General features: G+C 53.2%; 2 protein-coding genes across 4 annotated transcripts in view; one reads left to right on the top strand and one right to left on the bottom strand.

The window, feature by feature from the left end:
• Positions 1 to 21: 21 nt before the first annotated feature.
• On the top strand, positions 22 to 6,176 carry LRRC73 (leucine rich repeat containing 73). The gene is made up of 6 exons (XM_021544117.2): positions 22 to 376; positions 847 to 1,007; positions 2,047 to 2,169; positions 3,350 to 3,450; positions 3,987 to 4,170; positions 5,735 to 6,176. The coding sequence occupies exons 1-6, from the start codon at positions 105 to 107 to the stop codon at positions 5,803 to 5,805; spliced, it is 912 nt and encodes a 303-aa protein (XP_021399792.1). The 5' UTR covers positions 22 to 104; the 3' UTR covers positions 5,806 to 6,176.
• Positions 6,177 to 7,561: 1,385 nt separating this feature from the next.
• Positions 7,562 to 16,943, bottom strand: part of TJAP1 (tight junction associated protein 1) — a 40,311-nt gene continuing 30,929 nt past the window's right edge. For 2 of the 3 annotated variants that reach the window (XM_077782070.1, XM_021544112.2), the window contains 6 exons: positions 16,443 to 16,604; positions 15,768 to 15,834; positions 15,270 to 15,299; positions 13,965 to 14,072; positions 13,197 to 13,280; positions 7,562 to 11,524 (listed from right to left, as the gene is read on the bottom strand). In XM_077782070.1, the coding sequence (XP_077638196.1) occupies positions 10,208 to 11,524; positions 13,197 to 13,280; positions 13,965 to 14,072; positions 15,270 to 15,299; positions 15,768 to 15,834; positions 16,443 to 16,604 (1,768 nt within the window). In that variant the 3' untranslated portion in view covers positions 7,562 to 10,207. The remainder of the gene's footprint in view (positions 11,525 to 13,196; positions 13,281 to 13,964; positions 14,073 to 15,269; positions 15,300 to 15,767; positions 15,835 to 16,442; positions 16,605 to 16,943) is intronic. The other variant, XM_021544115.2, reaches the window with a different exon arrangement.

The following is a 16,943-nucleotide window of genomic DNA, read 5'->3' as shown; positions in this document are numbered from 1 at the left end:
TGCCCGGCAGCGGCGGCGGCGCCCGCCCCGGCGCGCAGCGCGGCTCTCCCCCGGCTCCCGGGCTGCGCGGCCCCGGGATCGGCGGCGCTCCCAGCCGGAGGAAGATGCTGCCGGGGTCTATCCAGATCTCCGGGGAGACGCTGTCGGGGGCGGAGATCCGGGACATCTGCGAGAGCCTGCGGGAGAATTCGGTGCGGCTGCTGTCGCTGCGGGGCTGCCAGCTCTCCGAGCGGGACTTCGGGCACGTCTGCCGCGGGGTGGCCGAGTCCCGCTCCCTCGCTCAGCTCAACCTCAACCTGGGCATCGTCTCCAATATCAACCGCGTCAAGCAGCTGGCCGAGGCCCTGAAGACGAACCGCTCCGTTCAGTCCCTCTTGTGAGTACAGTGCGGCGGGGGGCTGCCGAGGGGGTCCCGGTCCTCTCCCGGGCGGGGACGGCTCTTTTGGAGGACTCTCAGCTCTGGGCCAGTCCCTGAATTTGAGTCTTGTCGGAGGGAAAATGCCCTTGATGCTGCGGAGGATAAACCCCTGCCCATCACCTGGCTGGGAGGGAGCCACCTCTGCCCCCGCCGGCTGGGCACGGCCCTGCCTCTCCGTCTCGGTCTTCCAGCCCCGGTGGTGGGGCTGCCCCTTCAACGCTGGCATTCCCTGCACGCCTCGTCCCGGCCGGGAGAGAATGGCCACCGTAGCGGCCAGCCGACCCTAGCGACAGAGGCTTCCCAAAGCTTTTTGCCCACTTGGGGTTAGTATTTGTCATTCACCTCAATTGGCTGCTTCTTCCTCCCTGTCAGGTTAGTTAGCCCTCAGGAAGAAGGCTCCATAGTAATTTTCCCTTTTGCCTGCACAGCCTCCATGGGAGTCCCTTGACAGATGCAGGCTTGGCCCTACTCAACCCTGCTCTCTCCATCCACCCTTCGCTGGTGGCTCTGGATCTAGGAGACTGCATGCTGGGTGATGAAGGCATCAACCTTATCTGTGGGCTCCTGCCGCCTGACGGGGCCAAGTCTGGTAAGCACCAGGGGCTGTGGGCTGCTCAATGACTGGTGGAGCTTTCACATAGATCAGATGTATGCAGCACTAAATCCTCAGCCCTGGAGGAGGCAGGCTCTGTGGTTTGCCAGGGCTAAGGATTTATTTCCCCTAACTTAAGAAAAGCAGATAAGCCAAGCAATAGATGAGTGATTCCCTTTGGCAGGTTTGGGCTTTCTACTACTGATCTATCCTGCTAGCAGTTTGGAGCTCAGGGACTAACAGGTTGCTTCTGGTTCATGTCAGCAGCATTGAAACTGGAGGAGAAGACAGCTTGAACTTAGAATTTATTGTTTTGCATTTTTGTGTTGATAATCACTGTAGATAAATATATTGTGTGCCCCTATCTGAGCACTTAGCTTTATTATCAGTGCCTGGGAGTTGTCCCTGCCCGCGGGTGCACTCCATGAGCATGTAGTTGCATAGTGACAGACTTCATGCCAAGACTCAGGTCTTTGCAGGGAATGATCTTTGGTGGTGTGAGGCCAGTGACTTATTCAAGCTGAGAGCTGGCATGTGCTGAGGTAATACCACTCCTTTCTTCTGACTCTCAAAGTGCTTTCCACCTTTTCCCAGCACCTCCTTCTTCTGTGTGAGCACAATGCCACCGATGCTGTTATCTCTGCTGGGCACCCCTCTCAGGTGCAGGCTTCAGAGCCTACTGTCCCTGTTATCCTCTCTCCAGCCTGTCACTTCATGTCACCTTCTTTGCCCAGTCAGTTGTCTCACACACCCCTTAGTTTCCATTGAGTTTGCTGTTTAGGGTAAGCAGGACTCAGGTTGGGAGAGCAGATAAATGAGGCAGTTGCAGCATGGTTAAATGAAGGGCTGCAGCTGAAGGCAGTGAAACATTTCACTGATCACTGAAATATGTGATGACAGTTGTCAGAGCAAACCAAGCCCTTAAGTCCTACAGAGTACAGGGGACACAACCCAAAGGTGTTCTGGTGAGCTGAACAAGTTCTGTGACTGCTCTGGGGACCCTAAGGCTCTGGTTTGGCTTCTCTCTCTTCTCCAGGCCTCAAAGAGCTAACACTGAGCGCCAACCCAGGCATCACAAGTAAAGGCTGGGGACGCCTAGCCATTGCAGTGGCTCACAGTTCACAGCTCCGTGTGCTGAACCTGGACTACAACCCCCTAGGTAAGCTGGGGGCTGGGGAGGAGGAGCACTCCTTCCTCTGTGTTTGTGTGATTTGCACCAGTGGGTGGCCAGGGACCAAGCTCTGGAAAGGTGGTAGAGCTTCAGCAGCAGGATGGGGCAGTTCCTTGCATAGGTGCCCTCTGTTCCCCAGCAGCAAGTTCACCCTGCCAGGCACCTTCAGCTGTAGGAGAAGCCACCCTCACTGCTCTGCTTTTGTGAGGTGGCCACATGCCCTGCAGGGAGGTGCAGAGAGGAGGCTGTACCTTGCCCACTCCATTGCCTTTGTCATCACGTTTGACCCTCCATGTCTCCCTTTCTCCTGAAGCCCTGAACGTTGAAGCTGGCTTGGCAGATGCAGTATGTCCCCGTGCTCCCCCCTTCATCTTCCTGGAGGAGCAGGGAGGAGGAGGAGGAGAGCCTGGCACTCGTTGCCATAGAAACAAACTCTCTCCTGCTCTGCTGCAAGGTGGTGAGGAGGAGATTGGGCCATGCCTGAGCATCAGGATGACACTCCCCTCCTCAACCTGTCTGCCAGCAGAGCCTCCCCCAGGCCCTCTTCTCTGACCAGGTATCTCCTTTTGGACAGGAAAAGCCCCACGTGTTACTTGACAGCAGTCTGGGTTTTGTTCCAAGAGAAGGTGTCTCAGTTGTATGGCATTTTGACACTCGACAGAGTGGAGTCCTCTCTTCACCAACATAAATCTTCAATGCTCCTCATCCTGTGGCATCCCCCATCAAAGTCTACCCCCTTCCCAGGGAGGCAGTCAGCCAGCTGGTGCAGAGTCCTCTGACTCCAGCCTTTCCCTAGACTGAAGTATTCAGCTGCTATTCTGTGTCTGGGATGCCCTGGGACTGTTAAAAGGCTCTTACCTCCTTGAGTAGGAAGGAGATTTGGGAAGATATGGTTCTTTGGGGAATAAAACCAATCTCACAGTGTTCCTTTGTGTTCCCTCGATAATCAGTGACTGCTCCCATAATCACAAATTGGTGCACCTTTTCCTTGTCTCTTTTCTCAGTTAACAGCTATTTTTTCCACCATGAGGCAACAGATTTGGAAGGCTGTCTGAAGGCAGATATACTCAGAGGATGTTCCCACGACAGCTTCAGGCACATGAGGGCATGTGGCATTACATGAGGGAAGGCAGGCACTGCTGACAGCCCTGGTTTGCTCCTCCCACAGGTGACCAGGTAGCCGGGATGCTCGCTGTCGCTGTGGCCTCCAGTCGAACCCTCGAAGTGCTGGACTTGGAGGGAACAGGACTTACCAATCAGTCAGCTCAGGTATGGGAGCCCACAGTTCCTCTACAGCATCACAGACACCTCAAGGGCCCAGGTCTGGGGTGTCTGCAGAGGCCCCAGGACTCACACCTGCCTCCAACCACACACTGGAGAGCACATGCATCCCCTTCCCTCCCTGCACCCAGGGGGGTTCTTGCTTTTCTGTGGCTGTTTTCTTGGAAGAAATGAGGTTGGATTTTTGACTGAGAATCAGAACTAAATCTCTGTGGACAGGCCAAGGCTCAGTTGCACAGACTCTCAGATCTCCAGCTTCTAGTGGTAAGAGGGAATGGACCTGGATATGTAACAGCAACAGTGTAGAGCACTCCTTTCTTTAGACAGAGGGAGAAAATCCAAACTCGGCTCTTCCCACAGGAAGATGGGAAGTTCTCAGTCTCTCATAAACCATAATGAAGAGAGGTCAAGGGAAGGCAGGAATAAGGGGAGGAGGGCTGGAGTTCACAGGGAGACAAAGCACTGACACTTTCTGCTCAGTCCTTGAGATGCTTGTCAGCCTGTTTATCTTACTCTCCCCCCAGACCTTGCTGGACATGGTAGAGAATTACCCCACAGCCCTACGAACACTCATCCTGGCAGAGAACAACATTAGTCCTGAGCTGCAGCAGCAGATCTCTGATCTTCTCTCAGAGGGCGAGGAAGAGGAGGAGACAGAGGTCCATGAAGTCACAGCCAGGGAGAAGAACCCCTGGATCTGCCAGAACAGTAAGAGCTCTGGGAGCTGGGCTGGGGGGCAGGAGCTGAGGGGCTCCTGGAGTGTCTTGGGTGTTTGCAGTGCCACTGGCCTCTTGCAGTGGGGCTGCTGAATGTGCCTGTCCCTTTTCCCCATGAACTGGAATACATACAACCTACATGGAATACATACGCCTCCAGGTGTGACCTTCTTGTTAAACAGCATTGGGCTGTGCCTCTCTTGGAAAGGCAGCCTCCAAGGACAATGCAGCTGCTGCAAAGAGTAGAAATGGTACCTCTGAGACATTTTTCCTGATGCTGCAGGAACAAAATCTGAAAGTCTTAAAACTCAAGGGCAGGAATATTAAAGATCTTGGAAGCCTTTGCCAGATATCCTAGCCAAAACTTGTGTCATTCCTCACTGTTTCCAGAACCTCTTTGCAATCCACACAGCATCAGCTGTTCCTAGCTCTATGTCCCAAACATATGAAGGGTTAGCCAGGTGCCACTGTCTGTCTGTTGCTTATAATGAAAAAAAGGTGTGTTACAGAGATAGCAGTAGCCTGTTCTGTGTAGCTTGCATATATGATATTGTATTTTGTCATGCCTACCTTGTGATCCAAGTGGTTTGGGGGTTTGCTTTTTTTTACCTTCATTTGTCCTTCACCCCTCACAATTCTCATATCAGACTACCAGCAGACAAGCACAACCAATCCTCCCAAAGCCTCAAAACATCTGAATCCTCATCTGTTAAACCCATAAAAATAATTCAGTGACAGTTTGGCCAACTTTTGGATTTAGCTTCCAGAAATTGATTCCTGAAATAGAGATTCCCCTGCAGTAGTTTTGAATGTGCAGGGCTGCCACTAGAGATCTCCTCCCTCCCACCCAGGAAAAAACAGGGTTTTTTTCAGTTTCAAAAGGCTTCTGGATGGGAAACTGGTACCCTGCTAAGTTTCTTACTTGCTATGCAGGCCCATTCTCCTTGCAGTTGATTCACTTGCTGTGGGGAGAGTTGCAGTGTTCCTGGCTGTGGCGCTGAGCCATGGCAGAGCCAGCAAGCTGCTCTCACCTCCCCGAGGCAGGCAGGGGAGAGCTGCACAAACCCTCCATTCATGCAGTGCAGAAAGTCACTATTTCCAGGCCTCTGCTGCTGTAACATGGCTGACTGCCCACAGCATTCCCTGCTCTTGGGAAGGCAATACCACCACCCTGTGTGGTGTTGGTTGGCTTGCAGCCTGAAGGCTGCCCCACCTGGACACTGTCTCTCAGCTGAAAAACACTTGATGAGTGTAGATTTCAAGGCCTGTGCAGGGCTGGGTCATGCACCCCCTGCATGTCAGGGGTACTCAGACCTGATGTTCCTCTGGCGTTTTGCTGCTCTCTCTGCTTTCTCATCCTTCACAAAAATTGGTTCTGTTCTGCTGTGAAGCCAGAGCAGGCCTAGTTCCTACCTAGTTTCCTACACATCTTTCAGCAGTTTTCTTCCTGCCCTGCTGTGTTTTAATTCCTCATCCTCACCTCTGGATCTGCAGTACAGCCCCTGCACTCTCTGGCAGCCCGGATGGCTCATGGTTCTCTCCCTCTCTCCACACAGATTCCAGCTCCCAGATGGTCCTGATGACATCAGGCCTCGGTGACAGCCTCTTAGCAGAAACAGAAATGTAGCTGGGCTACCCTGCCTGCTTCTGCCGAGAGAGCCCCGTGCACCTGCCAGCCCTAGCCTCCGCTGGGCTGCCCAGCCCTCTTCTCACACATCTCACCTCCTGTCGATGCCTCCCTCGGCTTCGAGCGCAGGAGCCTGCTCCAAGCGAATCTCTACACACGTCTGTGTCCTCACACGCCTCGTCGGCCGCTTGTGATTGTCCCTGTCGCCGCATGTGTAGCTCACGCCGCCTGCCACCCCCACGCCCGGCTGCGCCCGCAGGGCGCGGGCTGTATTTATTCAGATGCGCCTAAGAGATGTCCTTTCTATCGCTTGTACTGCTGTCGCGATGAGACTTTTATAAAGGTCACAGCTATGGTGGCACCACTCGGCAGCGTCCGCCTCCGCCACTGTGCGACCCCGCGAGGTGCCGGCGGGGCCGGGAGGTGCCGGCGGGGCCGGGAGGTGCCGGCGGGGCCGGGAGGTGCCGGCGGGGCCGGGAGGTGCCGGCGGGGCCGGGAGGTGCCGGCGCTGTGGGGCCGGGAGGTGCCGGCGGGGCCGGGAGGTGCCGGCGGGGCCGGGAGGTGCCGGCGCTGTGGGGCCGGGAGGTGCCGGCGCTGTGGGGCCGGGAGGTGCCGGCGGGGCCGGGAGGTGCCGGCGGGGCCGGGAGGTGCCGGCGGGGCCGGGAGGTGCCGGCGGGGCCGGGAGGTGCCGGCGCTGTGGGCCCGGAGCACCGGCAGGGGGCGCGAGCCGCTCGCCCGCTGCCTCCCCGGCTCGCCCGCGCTCCCGACTCGGTCCCGGCGCCGGGGACAGGTCGGTGCCAGCCCGATTTTTTGTCCCCTGGGCCCTCCCTCGGGCCAGGAGGAAGCGCGCTGGGGTAATCCAGCTCTGCAGGGAGCTTGACACCAGCCGTGCACACCCTGGTGGAGGCTTCAGCCCGCACCAGCACCGTGGGTTGCGCTGCCTGCGCTTTACCAAGCGTCCCTTGCTGACAAGGAAGATCGTGTTTCAAGGCTCACATTAGGCTAGAAGATTAAATTGTGGTAGCAGCTGCTACTCAAGGGAACAAGGAATAAAATAATTAATTATGGGGACAAAGAAACAAGACACTCTTTCTGGTGTTAGCCTTGCATGCAGCCAGCTCAGAAAGGCACAGGGAACCTGACTTGGGAGATGGAAGAAAATTCTTCACAGCCCTCTGACCTCTGCATCACCCTTCAATGTGGAAACACTTCAATTGTCTGTATCCGCATCTTGCAGGAACTCTCTGCCTCATGTTTGGAGGGCTTCCTGACTAGGGTATGTGCAGTCATCCCCTCACACAAAATACTGAATCTAGAATTATAAACCTCTTAGGAACCCCAGCAAGGGGGTATGCTATGTGGTCCTATGTCACTCAGTTTCTGAAGTGAAATGATACTCTCAGATGACTCCAAAAGCTGGGACTACAAGAAAACCAACAACTATTAAAAGGATTAGCTACACCATATCCTACACTAGATGAGAATGTGGAAATGTGCCAAGGCAGATCAGCCAGAACAACCAGCAAAATATGTGAAATGGAGTAAGCAGAATCTTATGAGTAACACTGAGGGGTGCTTACATTATCAGCTTACAGGTCACAGGATTGCTCTCCCTGGACAAGACAATGGGTGGCACACACAGTTCAAAAAACTTGGGACACTGTACCATGAGTAGCTAGCTCTATGCCTTCACATACTCAGGATCATTCCGGTTCGGGTCTTATTCAGTATAAAGTACAATTCTACCATTGCCATCTACTTTTAAAATAGTTTATTTCTGGTCTTAAAATATACATCAGTTTGAAAATCTCAGAAAAAAACACATTAGTTACAGATTAACAGTCTGGAGTTGGGACAGTGGAACTCAGATGGGCTCAAGGCCCAAGAGCCAATACTGCTGGAGGTGGGCAGGAGTGCACAGAACACAACGCCCACAGGGCAAGAGAGTGTTCCGCTGCTGCTTGAGGCCACCACTCCCCCTCAACCTCTGCCAGCATCCTAATGCTGCAAAGCCCAAGTGCCTGGTGAGGTGGTGGGCATGCACCTTTGCCGCCCCTCCACTTCATTGTTTTGCTTTTCAGTGTACCTTGACAAAAAGCAGAGAGAAGCCAGCTCTGTTCAGCATCATCAGCACCAGCTGCCTTAGCAAGAGTCTTGTCCACTGACCAGCATGCTAGGATTCAGAGGAGATGGGGCTGAGCCCTGGGGGGCCAATGCCACCCCCACTGCAGGCCACCAGCAGCCTCAGAGCTCACTCAGTGAGCAGCCAAGCCCAGGTGACATCTGTGAGGCAGGATCTGGCAGCTGCTGCAGATGCAAATCCTCAGCAGTGCTGCAGAAGAACAAAAGAAATGCAGCAGTGGAGTGACTGATGGCAGCAAACCCAAGGACAACTCCCTGCCCCTCCACAATTGGGATAGGGGAGATAAACACTCTGCAGGCTCAGAGAAGGCTCCCACTCTCAGCCTGTCTGCACAGCGAAACACTGCAGTGAAATACCGAGTCCCACCTGCCCACCAGAGGGTGGCATCCAACTCTACAACTGTTCCAGGCGGGAAACAAGGTGAGTGTGTAGGCAGCAGCTCTGCCCAGGGTCCATAAAACAATCTACACAGCTTGCCAGAGAGGCCTGCAGCTCCCCTTCACTGGCCCTGGAGCCTCCAGGCTCAAGCTGAGGCCCTGGCTGGCCCCAGCTACAAGCTGCAAGCCCTTTACAGAGACATAGGTTTGGGGAGGGGAGCAGGCCCCCAGACAGCTCTTGGCTGCAAATCTTGATGTAAGCATATGAACAGATGCTCCCTTCTGGAGAGAATGCTCTCCCTCCAGCTCAGTGAAGAGCCTGCATGGTGTAGGGTGGGAGAACAACACAAATCCAACTCAAAAACCAGACAGCAGGCTGAGCGCAAGGTTTAAAGGGGGACTGGGCTGTTCTCTGCCCTGCACTCCCATGGAAGCCAAGAAACACCAGACAGATAAGAGCACAGGACAAAATTAAAACAGGAGGGCTTTGTAAGCTCTCAAAAAAATACCTACATCTACAGACCCCTCCCATTCCCTCCCCCCCCCAACAAGACACTGAGCACACAAGACTGAGAAGAAAAGTCACGCAATATCACACTACGCTAGGAAAAACACACAGAGAGCCCTACCCAGGAAGGGAGGCCCCAGAGTGGAACCAGAGCCTGGAGCTCCCTAGAGAAGGGGTGCAAGGAGACCCTGATGAAGGGCTGCTGCCGAGACATGAGGTAGTGTATCTGCAGGGAGCAGCTCCTCAGTGTGCTGCCCTCGCATCCCTGTTGGCCCTGCACTAAGCCCTTCCCAGAAAAGCCCAGTAGCATCCTTCATGCCTTGCTTGCCTGGGGAAAAACCTTGTTCCTAAATCTGGAGGGGTTTCTGCAGGCTGGAGGCCAGGATCAGAGGGGAGTGCAGCTCTGATAGCTGAGACTCCTCAACACACCCTCAGTGCAGGCATCGGACCGGCTGCCAACAGCTGTGTCTGTTTATGCGGGGTGGGGGAAAGAAAAAAACAATACACCCCAAAACCAAAGGCTTGGAAAGAAGAAAGAAGCCCACCCAAGAGCAAAGCATCAGCACTGTCCAAACAAAACAACAGCACAGAGAACAGGGGAAGAGGTGTGAGGGAGGAGACACACAAATACAAACCCCAGTGGCACCAGGCACTGCTTCCCCAAACCACCTCAGCAGGCAGCGCCCTTGCCCCACACCACAGCACCAGCCCTTGTGCACTGCTTCAGTGGGGACCAGGTGCTGAGCCCAGCCCTGGAGACACACGGCAGCAACCTGCAGAGGCAGACTCTGGAGACCCACCCAGTGGGTGGCTGGGGAAAACAAAACCCAGGAGGAAAATGAGACAGCAGCAATCCCAGCTCATCCCCACGGCACACAGCCATCTGCTGGGAGAGTCCTCGTGCCCCACTCACAGCCGCTGGGGCTCCCAGGGAATCAGACACTACCACAAAGGCACTCTGCCCTGTTGGCACAAGTTAAAAGAGAGCAGAACAGCTGCAGGGAAGCAACACGAGAGCACCCAGGGCTTCAGGTACCTGAGTGGGAAGGGAGATGAGAGCAAAAAGAGGCACAGGCACCAGGACAAGGGGTACCAAGAACTAGCTCTGGTACAGGCACCAGTGTGAGGCTGTGAAGAGAGCTGCAGGTGTGTTGGGGCAGTGGGTGTGCTCCTGCACACTGTGTGTGCTTGTACTAAGGGTCTTAGGTGCCAGGGAAGGGAGATCCCAACTCTTCCAGGTAGCAAAAGAAGAGAATAAATATAAAATCTCCGAGATTTCCCCTGGGAGGAGGGTACTAAGGGAGGCTTCTCCCTCAGGTGGACTGATGGGGGCATCCCACAGCTCTGCTAAGCATGGCTGCTTCTTGCTCTGCTTCAGCTGAGAAGGTTGCCCTGTTCCTGGGCTTGTGTCAGACTGTCTTTGCGATGCAAGTGGTGCACCCCCATCCTCTTGGGGCTGCGGTGCGGCCGACTGAAATGAGGCCTGACCCTGCCTTCTCCACTTTCCTCTTGGACAGCTCCTTGGCTGCTCTCCTTGTTTCCCTGGAGCAGCATTTCTCTCTCCTCAGCTGGGCTCTCAGGAAAGCCAAGGTCTACATAGTCCTTGTGCTTTTCTGGTGAGGGGCTTTCAGGCTCAGCAGTGCCTCCACCACTTTCAAGCAACAGCTTCTGGGTTTCATCCTGGGAGAAATCTGTACCATAGTCTGAGGAGAAATGGCTCCTGCGGGCTCTGGACTCAGTGCTGTCTGTGTCCACGCTTGAGTCCCGGCTCACAGTCCAGCTGCAGCTCTGTGCAGACTCCTCACCATCTGAGTAAGCTGAGGCTGCCCTACCCAGCTCCTGCATGGAGCGGCTGAACCTCTTCTGGAGCTCGGGGGCCGTATCACGGCTGAAAGCCGTGCGGTTCATCAGCACTCGCTCTGAGGTGGGGGGTGCCTTATCCACAAACATACGCTGCCAGTTAGCCAGCAGGTCCTCCTCAGAGCTGGCAGAGCTGGCAAAGGCGCTCGGGATTTGGGGAGGGCTGCTGAATGGGCTGCTCTGTGAAGAGCCGTGTGCCCTGGCTGCTTTGGGGGACTGCTGACAGGAACAGCTGGAGACTGAGCGGTGCCCTTCTGAAGCAGGGCTGCTGGGGCCTGTCCGGTGCCTGTCGCAGCTCTCATCTTCACTCTGTACCAGGCTGAGGGAAATGGCCTGGCGCGTAGCATACGTACAGTTGGGCAGGGGGCTGTTCTTTGGGATCCTTACCTTGTCCTCAGAGAACTCAATCACTTTGCGCCCTGGGTACATAGGATGGGGAGGAGAGGGAGTAGGGTATGGGCTTAGCTTCTCAAAGGCAGGCACCTCCTCAGGCACCCCTTCCACACTGCTCTGTGGCTTGCAGCCACCATTCTGCTGTTTCCCCACATCTCCTCCCTCCTTCCCCATCTGCCCTGCACTGCCGCAGCCATCAGGAAGGGCTCCACTCATGTCCACATGAACAAAGACATCCTCAGCCATGGGACAGCTGCCACTGCTAGACTTGGCTGAATTTAGAACCAGAGATTCTGGTTTTTCCAAGACTCTGGCAATGACTGAGGTGGGCACAACATCAGATGGAGCCAAGGTGTGGGCTGCCTCTTGGCCAGGGCCTGCAGACTCTTGCATGCTGTGCAAATGCTTATTCACCATGTCCTGCAGCTCATAGGGAAGCTAGAGAGAAGGAAAAGAATATTAGAAGGGGACTGTCATGCAAGCAATTTAGTTTAATGAATCTGCTTTTTCCAACCAACCTACATGTGTATTTTGTAGTCATTATCTTGAACCTAACATTCACCTACCTTGCCTTCAGAAGGGTATCTTTTTTTAAAGCACACCTGCCCCATGAGTGACTAACAAGGTTCTCTAACTGTCACAGCAGTCATGGTTGTAGGCTGTGGTTCACAGGCCCCATGTGGCAAAGCAAACAGGTAAAGACAGCACATGGTCTCAGTCCCACATGTCTGTGAGCACAGAGATAAGGCCCAGCCAGCACATGCTAGGAAGGGACCTATTGATCTGTGGAAAATCAGCTGGTGGTTGCACTGAAGTGACTGTACAGCCCCCACTGCTGAGATCCACAGTGCTCCCTGAATGCATAATTGCAGCCATGCTGCCTTGGCAGCCTGCCCACAGACCAGGATCGATGCCTTCTTGTGTTCCTACCAACTTCAACACTTCACCCTGCTTCCTCACTCTCTCCATTTCAGAGAGACAAACATTGGGCTTATGACCAGCTGGGGTCTGGGGTCTCACCAGGGGATAAGCACTACCCCTAGTCTTGCAAATGGGCACTACTGCTCTCCCCATCACCCTGCCAAACTGTCCTCACCTGGGTCACCACAGGTAAGTGATGTATGAAATGGAGCACAGAGGACCCCAAGCCACTCAGTGGCACAGTGAGGTCTGTCCCATCACAGCCAGAAGGAAGCTGCACCCACATCTGGGTGTGCAGGGCACACTGCATAACAGCTGGCTGTGAGGCAGGCTGTCTGCATAGCTGCTCAGAACCAAACTCCCTCCAGTGGCAGCCATGTGGAACTCTGCTCTGGGGGGCAGAATTCAAAGCTCCGGAGAGGGGGGACAGCTGGGAGAGAGGTCAAGGTTACCCCAGCAGTAACTGATACACTGACCTCAAGAATGCTAATCTGAGACACAGTGGGGGAGGGTGACATGGTGGTCACTTGCTAAGATAAAAAAGACAAGCATGTACTTTTGCTGAGATGAACACAAGAAGGGACAGAGACTAGAGGTATGGTAAAGAGAGGGAAGGGTTAAAAGCCTGGACAATACTTTCAACCAAAGAATTGATACTACTAATGTGAAAGAAGATGAGAGCAGGATGAACTGACCTGCCCCCACCCTCATCCCTCCCCATAAGGGGCAGTGAGTTGTTACCAGCTTCTCCTGCTCAGAAGGCCTAGAAAACCCTGAATGCTGCCTCACACATTTCTCCTCAGAGTAATAAGTGACATTGGATCAGACTATTGCTGCTTCTTATGAGGCAGTATGGCCCTTCCATGTGGCCAGGTGAGGAAGGAAAAAGGATGGAGCAGAGTAGAGAGAGGTCTATCCTCCTGCCAGCTACCAGCATGCACCCAGCAGACTATCAAGTTCAAGGTTATTGTGCTTTTTATAACAGCTCCTGGCTGAACTGTGAAATGGAGCTGTCATGAAAGGGGAGCTGGCAGAAGCTCTGTGCTGCCTTCTCAGTGGGAGTGGGAACAGGAACCTCCCTCCACCTCTGAGACTGAAGGATGAGAGGCCTCTGTGGAGAAAGCTAGAGAAAGCAAAATGCAGTCAAAGCCCATGAACCCTTCTCCACTTCATCAGGATTGCTACTCACATCAGCAAACTTGTGGTTCCTGAAGTGCGACTTGTTACACTTGAGCAGCTGTACTGCAAGGTTACAGTCCTGTCGATAGCGCTCCTGCAAGAGAGGGCACAGGTGTGCAATACTGTCAGACTTGCCCAAACTCTTACCCAAAAAGGCACCAACTGGCCAAATACTGCTTGAACAGAAGCCAGAAGAGGCAGCTGATGAATTGTCATGAGGGGACTGCCATTCCTTCCTCCCTGTACTTTTAAGTATTTTCTTACAACTCAGCCACAGTGTCCCTTTCAACTCAAGTCTTTGTTCCTGGCATATCCACTGTCAGTGTATCAAGCCCCACTTCCTCTGGGGATTTTAACTATCCCCAAAAATCCCACTTTTTCTCTCCCATCCCACAGCTCAACTATATCTGATGATGCAGAGAGACTGGAAGGAGTTGAGAGCAGTTAGTGTCAAGCACTGGATCCAGGAACTTCTATATTAATGGTGTAGAAAAGGCTCCCTCCTAGTTCTGGAGGGAATGACCCCTCCTTAGGTACAGCCCAGACAAAAGTCAGACCCTAAGCCTAAAAGAGCAAATACATCAAACTTGAAGATCCATTCTTCCCTGTTCAACCCCACAGACCCTCTTTTGTTTGTCTGTCCCTGCTATCCTGTACAGCTCTTGCACTCCCATAAACACTGGAGTCATTCATGTGCTCCTTTACTCTAATGACTTTGAACAAAAGCAAAAGCCCACGCCTCACACACTTTCACAGTCATTTGCAGAATGACACTTACATTGAGTTCCTCCAGCTTATTGATGGTGGTTTTGGCATCAAGCAATTTATTAGTGAGCTCTACAATCTCCCAGTCCAGCGTCTTGCGGTCCATTTCTGCCTTTTTGATCTGGGATGCAAGAATACCAGGTTTAAAACTCTCAAACACAGAACCTGGTTTTTCCACCCACCTCAGCCCAAGCATAGCACAATGACATGTACAGCTGGGATACAAAAAACTTCCAGACAGACAGACAGACAAGGGACACAACCTTCTTCAAAGAAGGTGATTCCAGAAGCCAAATGAGACCAGCTGCTCTGCTAGCTACAGAGACAACAGGTTGAGTCTGAACCTCCTTGATGCAGTATCCTTGCAGCACCAGCATGTTTCCTCTCTGCCCCTGGTTCCCATGGTGCCTCACAAAAAGCTAGTGGTCTTGAGCAATCAATCCCAACCTGCCACTGATAGTAAAGACCTCTCAGATTGTGATACTCAGTAGCCTTCCTTCCTGGGGAAACCAAAACAAGAATACTGCTTGAAAATAGCAGTCAATACTGAATGGACAAAAGGGGGAAGGGGAGGCACCATCTCACAAGAGTTTAAGCCTTGCTCTAGTAAGTAAAAGAACCTGTCACTTCATTTGAAGTTCAGCTAATGTCCTCCATAAAGAAGGCAACCTTGTCTCTTCAGACTCTCTAACAGTTCAGGTACAGGGACAGCAGCTCAGAACAACCAAGCTGTTGCTGTCTCAAGAAGTTCTTCTAAACAGCCCAAGGGTGTTGTGAGGCTGTGTCCAGCAGGGCCAGCTGTGCATCACAGGTACAGCACAGCAACAGGCAAGTGGATAGGGAAGCCAGTACTTCACCAGTATACAGTCTCTTCAGGCACCAGCACAATGAATAATTGGTAGTGAATATTAATCCAAGAAATTCAAGTTCTAGAACCAAAGAAATCTCATCCTGGGCTACACAAAGGCAATCAGCACCTCAGCTATTTGACTTGCCTGCTCACAGCTCAAAAAGGGAAGGAAAGGGAGCAAACAAGGCTCACAGCCATCCACACCTTATGCAGTGCTGCAGCTTATGGGCACCACTTCCCAACATGTCATGCTCCAGCTGGCTCAGAGTCAAACACTGTTAAGATGGAGCCCTGCAAGCTAGGACCTGCTGCATCTGCGGGCAGCTGCTGGATACCAGGTGAGCCCTTGGCTGGACGAGGGCTGGGGCCCCTCCATCTGAGATGGTGTATGTGGGATTGACAATGAGACCAACAGGCCGAGACACATAAAGAGGAAAAAGGAAAAACACACAAACGAAAAGACGCAACTGCAAAAATCCAGCTTTGGCTGAGAGAGGCCTGAGAGGTGAGTGCACCCAGAGTGTGCCAGCGGCAGCGTGGGGAGGAGAAAGAGAAAGAGAGGGGGAGGGAGAGAAAAGAAACAGCCATGAGTGTTATGAATGCACACAACAGACATACACACACATTGGCTCTGCTCCAACTGCCCCGTCCTCCCAGGATGACCACCCCAAGACTAGCTGACACATCCCTGGCACTTTGAGAGGGACTGAAGCAACATGACGGGACAACATGCAATTTTGTTGTGAGGAACCAAAGCTCTCATGCATGACCAAGTATGGGCTCAGTAAATCAAGAAAACCTCTCATGACACCAGCCAGAATGGGGAGTAGATGATCATGGCCAGAATCTCACCCCTCACTCACTGCCACATCTGCTGGGTAAAGACAGGGCCCCTTCCCCCATCTGCTCCTAACACACATTGGTCTCTTCCACTTCATCTCTCTACTGACTTAATAGGGCACTCACCAGGGCATGCAGCTTCTCCTCCAGGTCTTGGTTGGTTCTCTGGGAAGCAGTGTAGCTGTTCTGCAACCTATAGAAACAAGTTTGTACGCTTGGGAATGGATCTCAGACACCTATTCAAGTTGGCTTTGTAGGTGCCAAGAAAACCACCAACTCCAGAACTCAGAAAGACTGCTACTAAGACAACCCTGCATATTAACTATGCCTCATCTCTGACACATGACGGCTTTCAGACCCCAAGTTACTGGAGGCAAGATGAGGCTGGCAGGGTGAAAGGATCCTGCAGGACGGGATGTAGATGACTTTAGAGGACTCCTCTCAGCTATGTCACATCCAAGCACATTACCAGTGACTGGCACTGATTTTTAAGATACTTTTCAGGTAAAGCAAGGATGTATTTTCTTGCAGCCACCAGTGGCTTTTTTTGCACACACGCTTACATCCAACAGATGAAGAATTCCCTGTCATCAGTCTTTCATGCTGGCAGCATTCCTACACTGTACTTGGGAAGAAATAATGGCTGCAGAGCCTTCATCTCCCCTAGAGTCTGGAGGTGCACCTTTTCAAGGATGCAGCACATCTTTGATTTGCACAACAGGGCACCGCCTGCTCACGCCAGCTGAGGGAGTCTTTGGTGTGAGGGATCTAACTCTATCCCTCTCATTTTCTTTGTCATACCTACGGAATTTGTCCTTGAACTTTTCCAGCTCCTCACGGTTCTGGCCCAGTTCCATCTCCAGGTAGTCCTGACCTGACTCCAGTTCCCGCTCCATTGCCTCCATTTTGTTAGTCACATATGTCAGCCGTCGTCGAAGCTCCTCATTCTCATGCTGCAGTAGCCTGGGGCAGGAACCAGGAGCAAGGTACCACTGAGTGCACAAGGAGTATTCCACACCAGCACCCCCACCCCACTGCCCTGCACTAGGGCCAAAGAGCCCTCACAGGGGCCTCAGGAAGTCAGGAACTGAACCCTCAGGAGACTCCAAGGCATGAAGCAAGAGGTACAGCTCTGTCAGGACAGACAGACCAACACTCTTGGAGCAGGGGAAAGAAGTACATGCCAGCTGGCCAGCCATGGCTCCCAGCTCCCTCTCGAGTTACAGTGCTTGCATAAAGACAGATGAGCTGCACAGCTCCAGTGTCCCTCACTGATGAATGAAAACCAATCAATAATTTAAC

Source organism: Lonchura striata, chromosome 3, assembly GCF_046129695.1.
Source record: "Lonchura striata isolate bLonStr1 chromosome 3, bLonStr1.mat, whole genome shotgun sequence".
In the NCBI taxonomy this organism is placed as follows: Eukaryota; Metazoa; Chordata; class Aves; order Passeriformes; family Estrildidae; genus Lonchura; species Lonchura striata.
The sequence above is the reverse complement of the archived record's forward strand: the minus strand, read 5'-3'. Positions and strand labels throughout refer to the sequence as shown.